The sequence below is a fragment of the Salvelinus sp. IW2-2015 genome, unplaced genomic scaffold, assembly GCF_002910315.2.
Source record: "Salvelinus sp. IW2-2015 unplaced genomic scaffold, ASM291031v2 Un_scaffold1234, whole genome shotgun sequence".
In the NCBI taxonomy this organism is placed as follows: Eukaryota; Metazoa; Chordata; class Actinopteri; order Salmoniformes; family Salmonidae; genus Salvelinus; species Salvelinus sp. IW2-2015.
In genome coordinates, this window is record NW_019942789.1 from 55,864 (window position 1) to 64,103 (window position 8,240).

Genomic DNA, 8,240 nt, shown 5'->3' on the forward strand with positions numbered 1-8,240 from the left:
AACCTACTAACTTTAATATGGGTGTGAAACCAGGTCCGGTTGATGGGAATAGAGGTTCTGTCAACCTACTAACTTAATTAGGGTGTGAAACCAGGTCCGGTTGATGGGATAGAGTTCTGTCAACCTACTAACTTAATTAGGGTGTGAAACCAGGTCCGGTTGATGGGATAGAGTTCTGTCAACCTACTAACTTAATTAGGGTGTGAAACCAGGTCCGGTTGATGGATAGAGTTCTGTCAACCTCCTAACTTAATTAGGGTGTGAAACCAGGTCCGGTTGATGGGATAGAGTTCTGTCAACCTACTAACTTAATTAGGGTGTGAAACCAGGTCCGGTTGATGGGATAGAGTTCTGTCAACCTACTAACTTAATTAGGGTGTGAAACCAGGTCCGGTTGATGGGATATGAGTTCTGTCAACCTACTAACTTAATTAGGGTGTGAAACAGGTCCGGTTGATGGGATAGAGTTCTGTCAACCTACTAACTTAATTAGGGTGTGAAGCCAGGTCCGGTTGATGGGATAGAGTTCTGTCAACCTACTAACTTAATTAGGGTGTGAAACCAGGTCCGGTTGATGGGATAGAGTTCAGTAACCTACTAACTTAATTAGGGTGTGAAACCAGGTCCGGTTGATGGGATAGAGTTCTGTCAACCTACTAACTTAATTAGGGTGTGAACCAGGTCCGGTTGATGGGATAGAGTTCTGTCAACCTACTACTTAATTAGGGTGTGAAACCAGGTCCGGTTGATGGATAGAGTTCTGTCAACCTACTAACTTAATTAGGGTGTGAAACCAGGTCCGGTTGATGGGATAGAGTTCTGTCAACCTACTAACTTAATTAGGGTGTGAACCAGGTCCGGTTGATGGGATAGAGTTCTGTCAACCTACTAACTTAATTAGGGTGTGAAGCCAGGTCCGGTTGATGGGATAGAGTTCTGTCAACTCTAATTTAATTAGGGTGTTGAACCAGGTCGGTTGATGGGATAGAGTTCTGTCAACCTACTAACTTATTAGGGTGTGAAACCAGGTCCGGTTGATGGGATAGAGTTCTGTCAACCTACTAACTTAATTAGGGTGTGAAACCAGGTCCGGTTGATGGGATAGAGTTCTGTCAACCTACTAACTTAATTAGGGTGTGAAACCAGGTCCGGTTGATGGGATAGAGTTCTGTCAACCTACTAACTTAATTAGGGTGTGAAACCAGGTCGGTTGATGGGATAGAGTTCTGTCAACCTACTAACTTAATTAGGGTGTGAAACCAGGTCCGGTTGATGGGATAGAGTTCTGTCAACCTACTAACTTAATTAGGGTGTGAAACCAGGTCGGTTGATGGGATAGAGTTCTGTCAACCTACTAACTTAATTAGGGTGTGAACCAGGTCCGGTTGATGGGATAGAGTTCTGTCAACCTACTAACTTAATTAGGGTGTGAAACCAGGTTCCGGTTGATGGGATAGAGTTTCTGTCAACCTACTAACTTAATTAGGGTGTGAAACCAGGTCCGGTTGATGGATAGAGTTCTGTCCACCTACATTAATTAGGGTGTGAAACCAGGTCCGGTTGATGGGATAGAGTTCTGTCAACCATACTAACTTAATTAGGGTGTGAACCAGGTCCGGTTGATGGGATAGAGTTCTGTCAACCTACTAACTTAATTAGGGTGTGAAACCAGGTCCGGTTGATGGGTGAGTTCTGTCAACCTACTAACTTAATTAGGGTGTGAAACCAGGTCCGGTTGATGGGATAGAGTTCTGTCAACCTACTAACTTAATTAGGGTGTGAAACCATGTCGGTTGATGGGATAGAGTTTTGTCAACCTACTAACTTAATTAGGGTGTGAAACCAGGTCCGGTTGATGGGCTAGAGTTCAGTAAACCTACTAACTTAATTAGGGTGTGAAACCAGGTCCGGTTGATGGGACGAGTTCTGTCAACCTACTAACTTAATTAGGGTGTGAAACCAGGTCCGGTTGATGGGAAGATTCTGTCAACCTACTACTTAATTAGGGTGTGAAACCAGGTCCAGTTGATGGGATAGAGTTCTGTCAACCTACTAACTTAATTAGGGTGTGAAGCCAGGTCCGGTTGATGGGATAGAGTTCTGTCAACCTACTAACTTAATTAGGGTGTGAAACCAGGTCCGGTTGATGGGACAGAGTTCTGTCAACCTACTAACTTAATTAGGGTGTGAAACCAGGTCCGATTGATGGGATATGAGTTCAGTAATTCCTTGTTAATTAGGTGTGAAACCAGGTCCGGTTGATGGGATAGAGTTCTGTCAACCTACTAACTTAATTAGGGTGTGAACCAGGTCCGGTTGATGGGATAGAGTTCTGTCAACCTACTAACTTAATTAGGGTGTGAACCAGGTCCGGTTGATGGGATAGAGTTCTGTCAACCTACTAACTTAATTAGGGTGTGAAACCAGGTCCGGTTGATGGGATAGAGTTCTGTCAACCTACTACTTAATTAGGGTGTGAAACCAGGTCCAGTTGATGGGATAGAGTTCTGTCAACCTACAACTTAATTAGGGTGTGAAACCAGGTCCGGTTGATGGGCAGAGTTCTGTCAACCTACTACTTAATTGGGGTGTGAAAACCAGGTCCGGTTGATGGGATAGAGTTCAGTAAACCTACTAACTTAATTAGGGTGTGAACCAGGTCTGGTTGATGGATAGAGTTCTGTCAACCTACTAACTTAATTAGGTGTGAAACCAGGTCCGGTTGATGGGAAGAGTTCTGTCAACCTACTAACTTAATTAGGGTGTGAAACCAGGTCGGTTGATGGGATAGAGTTCTGTCAACCTACTAACTTAATTAGGGTGTGAAACCAGGTCCGGTTGATGGGATAGAGTTCTGTCAACCTACTAATCTAATTAGGGTGTGAAACCAGGTCCGGTTGATGGGACAGAGTTCTGTCAACCTACTAACTTAATTAGGGTGTGAAACCAGGTCCGGTTGATGGGATAGAGTTCTGTCAACCTACTAACTTAATTAGGGTGTGAAACCAGGTCCGGTTGATGGGACAGAGTTCTGTCAACCTACTAACTTAATTAGGGTGTGAAACAGGTCCGGTTGATGGGATAGAGTTCAGTAATTCCTTGTTAATTAGGGTGTGAAACCAGGTCCGGTTGATGGGATAGAGTTTTGTCAACCCTACTAACTTAATTAGGGTGTGAAGCCAGGTCCGGTTGATGGGATAGAGTTCTGTCAACCTACTAACTTAATTAGGGTGTGAAACCAGGTCCGGTTGATGGGATAGAGTTCAGTAAACCTACTAACTTAATTAGGGTGTGAAACCAGGTCCGGTTGATGGGATAGAGTTCAGTAATTCCTTGTTAATTTAGGGTGTGAAACCAGGTCCGGTTGATGGATAAGAGTTCTTGTCAACCTACTAACTTAATTAGGGTGTGAAGCCAGGTCCGGTTGATGGGATAGAGTTCTGTCAACCTACTAACTTAATTAGGGTGTGAACCAGGTCCGGTTGATGGGATAGAGTTCAGTAAACCTACTAACTTAATTAGGGTGTGAAACCAGGTCCGGTTGATGGGATAGAGTTCTGTCAACCTACTAACTTAATTAGGGTGTGAAGCCAGGTCCGGTGTGATGGGATAGAGTTCTGTCAACCTACTAACTTAATTAGGGTGTGAAACCAGGTCCGGTTGATGGGATAGAGTTCTGTCAACCTACTAACTTAATTAGGGTGTGAAACCAGGTCCGGTTGATGGGATAGAGTTCTGTCAACCTACTAACTTAATTAGGGTGTGAAACCAGGTCCGGTTGATGGGATAGAGTTCTGTCAACCTACTAATTAATTAGGGTGTGAAGCCAGGTCCGGTTGATGGGTAGAGTTCTGTCAACCTACTAACTTAATTAGGGTGTGAAACCAGGTCCGGTTGATGGGATAGAGTTCTGTCAACCTACTAACTTAATTAGGGTGTGAACCAGGTCGCGTTGATGGGACAGAGTTCTGTCAACCTACTAACTTAATTAGGGTGTGAAACCAGGTCCGGTTGATGGGATAGAGTTCTGTCACCTACTAACTTAATTAGGGTGTGAAACCAGGTCCGGTTGATGGGATAGAGTTCTGTCAACCTACTAACTTAATTAGGGTGTGAAACCAGGTCCGGTTGATGGGATAGAGTTCTGTCAACCTACTAACTTAATTAGGGTGTGAAACCAGGTCCGGTTGATGGGATAGAGTCTGTCAACTACTAACTTAATTAGGGTGTGAAACCAGGTCCGGTTGATGGGACAGAGTTCTGTCAACCTACTAACTCGTGTGCTGATGGAAAGTTGGAGGTTCCTAGAATGGAACATTTTAGAAACATTTTCTTGTGATTGTTTTTGTATCCAGATGATAAGCCTAAAACAGTGGCGTCTTTCGACTGTAATGACAAATGTTTGGGACAGACTGGGGGGAAATATATTAATCTGTATAATTTAATTCATTTTATTTGAACTTTCGGAGCTCTGTCGAGGAAATGTGTACTACACACCTTTGTGTGTTTGGTGACAGCAAAGTTGTCACGACGTACTGCCACCAACCACCTTTTCTTCTGAGCTCTACATCGACTGGGAAACGATGGAAGCTCACAATACCATTACATTTGGAAGAAACTGAACACGGAGGCACTGAACAATGTTCATTGGCACCTCCTTCGCGGGGCTGTAATTTAAACGTAGTCATTGCGAACTATTTCAGTCAGAAAAGCATCGGCGACAGTTAGCTAGCTAGTAAGCTAATGATAAAAACAATAGCAGAACTCGCTCCGGAAGTCATCAACCCGATCAGAAGTAAATAGAACGTTGGAGGCGGTATAATGCATAGAGCCTATTTGAGACGCCTTTTCAACGTAATGTATCATGACAATAAAGTTGAGGCAGTTGTAATATCTCTTGACGCAGAGAAGACATTTGATCAGATTGAGTGGAAGTATATGATGTCGGTTCTGGAGCATTTCGAGTTTGGAAATTATTTATTGAATTAAATTATTTATTTATGCACACCCAATGGCGTCCGTGGTAACTAATCAGGAAATGTCGCAGTCATTCCGCCTGTTCAAGGGCTGCGGACAAGGGTGCCCTATTTCACCTGCCATGGACCCTCCTTGCTACTCTCATTCGGGCATGTGCCGATTTAGCTTCTGTTAAAATAAAACACGCAACAGAAAATTTCCATGTATGCAGACGATGTTCTTTTTTTTTTATCCAAGCCTAAAACTTTTATTCCTCCTTACTTAACTTGATAAATACATTTGGCTCATTCTCTGGCTACAAGATAAACTGGCAAAAAAGAGAATTGATGCCGATATCACGGCCTGTGGATATGCATTTTCTGCCATGTACCCCATTTAGAAACGGTGATGGACAAGTTCACAAGCCTTATCATTGTAGTGACAAGAGACCTTGATCAGCTATTGAAAGCGAATTGGGACATGAAAATTATTCAGCTGAAACAAAATATAGATTTTTGGAAAACTAGGCCTATCTCCTTGTTTGGTCATATAAACGCTATTAAAATGGTTGTCCTACCCAGGTTTCTTTACCTCTTCCAATGTCTACCCAATTTCATACCACAAAGCTATTTTAAGAAACTGGATTCAATAGTAATTCCATTTTTATGGGATAAGAAGCAGTCAGAATTTCAAAGAAGCATTTATGCAAGTACAAGATAGAGGGGGGCTTTGGCCTTCCTCACTTTAAACTGCTAATCTGAACATTGTGTCTTTCTGGAGGGAAAGTTTACCTGGGATGCGACAGAATGATATGCCTTCATGGCTTTTGATTGAGCAGGCCTCTTGTCAACGTTCCTCACGCCCTGCACTTGTTAATAGTCCATCATATGTGAAAAAAAGCCACTTATGACTCTAATCCAGTCATTTGTCATACTCTTAGGATCTGGAAACAGATTAGGTATTTTCTTATTAACATACCCACTGTATTCATTGACAGCCCGATTTGCCCGAATCATGCTTTCCACCCTGCATTGGATGATATGGTGAGTTTTCACAGTGGAGGGAGAAGGGGCTCACAACAATTGGTAATTTATACATGGATGGTCAGTTAGCTTCATTTCAACAATTACAGGGAAAGTTCAACATGCCAACAACACATTTTTTCAGATTCCTCCAAATCAGGAATTTCTTTAGGACACATATCCCACAGTATGGCATTAAGCCCAATAATCCTACATTAGATAGCCGGATCCTTGTCAAACCCCATTCAAAAGGGTCAGTCTCTAGACTGTATGATTTGCTACAGGCCCACATAGAGGTATCCACAGACACCATTAAAAGGGCTTGGGAACAAGAACTTGTTTCAGAAATCTCAGATGAGGACTGGGTAGAAGCTCTCAGGAATATAAACCACAGTTCAGTGAATGCCAGACACAACCTTGTACAGTTTAAGGTGATACACAGGTTTCATTACTCAAAAGTGAAACTGCATAAAATATTCCCGGACACCTCACCACTGTGTGAGAGGTGCAAGCAGGATGAGGGGACGTTGACCCACTTAATTTGGACATGCCCTAACTTACCTACTTACTGGGCTCTCATTTTTGATGACTTATCTAAAGCCTTCGATAGAGTTCTAGCCCCAGACTCATTGATCGCTCTGTTTGGTACAGTTGATGGGAATAACCAGGAAGTGAAGGCTGTCTCTCTTTGTACTCTATTAGCCAAAAGGCTCATATTGCAATTTTGGAAATTGGACACTGTACCTACCTTTGAAATGTGGTTACGGGATTCAGGGAATGTAATACATATGGACAAGATTCTATACAATACCTCCAATAGAAGTCCATTGTTTTACAAAATATGGCAGCCGATACTGGATATATGGTCTAGTCCCCCTTCATAACTGGGTTGATGATCTGCTGCTACTCTGTGCTGTACTCCACTCTATATTTGTTTTGGGTTTAACTACACTGCTTGTAATGACTATATGCTGTCTTCTTATACATGTACAACCTAATAGGATTTTGTTTTATTTTGTGTATGTGTGAGTTATCTTTTGTTTTGTCCTCTAAATTGGCCATCCCATTCAACAGTACAATGAATGTCCATGTTGGTATTGCTGTCTTTAAAAACAAATTTGGGGGGGGAAATAATAAACATATTTTTTTAAAGTAATATCATATATAATATAACGTTTTCCCCACATGTAGTTATCTGATTCCATTATCACCACTAGTCTTGGGTGGCAAGGAGCCTCGTGGTTAGAGTGTTGGGCCAGTAATCAAAAGGTTGCTGCATCAAATCCCAGAGCTGACAAGGTTAAAATCTGTAATTTTGAACAAGCCAATTAACCCACTGTTCCCCAGGATGCCGTCATTGTAAATAAGAATTTGTTCTTAACTGACTTGCCTGGTTAAATAAATAAAAAATAAAAAAAAGTCTGTACCTTGTAGTTAACGCTCCATCCACATAGAGGCGCTGTGTTTATGGGTTTGCCACCCTCTGATACAGGCGGAAGTGAGCTTGCGAGTGGACTTTTCTTTCGTGAACACCGTTCTTTCCTCGTGGAAGAAGCTACCAGCTGAATAGCTAACTAGCTAGCTACCAGTCAACTTAAAATGTCTAAACAACAGTCGTTTCATGTGTTTTTAAATGAGCGCTTAACTGCGGCTACTGTGGAGATTTTCGGGGAAGTTGAGAAAACGGTACTGAAATACCAGGAGGAGAATGATCGGCTACGGAGACTGCTTCGGATCACATCGGAGGTTAAACTATGTAGAACAGGTACGTATGTACAGTGCATTCGGAAAGTATTCAGAACCCTTCACTATTTCCACATTAGGTGAAAAATCTGTCGATGTGCACTTGAGCAAGTTACTTAACCCTCATGTCTCCTGTAATTGCTGGAGATAAGAGCGTCTGCTAAATGACTAACATTTCAAGTGTAATGTATTGTACATTTGGAGTCATTTTTTACATTGTAAATAAGAATATAATATGTTTCTGAACACTTATACATTCATGTGTATGATACTATGATTACGGATAATCACGAATAAATCATGAATAATTAAGATCATATTTGTAAGTCGCTTTGGATAAGAGCGTCTGCTAAATGACTTAAATGTAAATCATATCCGTACCAATAACAGGGGAAGTCAGCATTTTTTTGGGGGGGGGGGAGAGGGTCATCTTTGTTTCTTTTAACTTTCTCACTTGTCGTCATTGAAGATTCATTCATTATTGTCCAGAAACAGATTCTATTGTATTTACAATAAAAG

At 41.9% G+C, this 8,240-nt stretch overlaps 2 protein-coding genes and 1 long non-coding RNA gene across 3 annotated transcripts in view; all 3 read left to right on the forward strand.

The window, feature by feature from the left end:
• The window catches only part of LOC112070140 (zinc finger protein 681-like), a 92,778-nt gene that overhangs the window by 16,576 nt on the left and 67,962 nt on the right, over positions 1-8,240 (forward strand). The gene's annotated exons all lie outside the window — the stretch shown is intronic.
• Positions 1-8,240, forward strand: part of LOC139024244 (uncharacterized) — an 18,287-nt gene that overhangs the window by 4,319 nt on the left and 5,728 nt on the right. The window lies entirely within an intron of this gene.
• Positions 7,495-8,240, forward strand: part of LOC112070138 (uncharacterized) — a gene marked incomplete at its 3' end in the record, with an annotated part of 4,693 nt that continues 3,947 nt past the window's right edge. The window contains exon 1 of the mRNA XM_024137557.1: positions 7,495-7,743. Within this exon, the coding sequence (XP_023993325.1) occupies positions 7,578-7,743 (166 nt within the window). The remainder of the gene's footprint in view (positions 7,744-8,240) is intronic.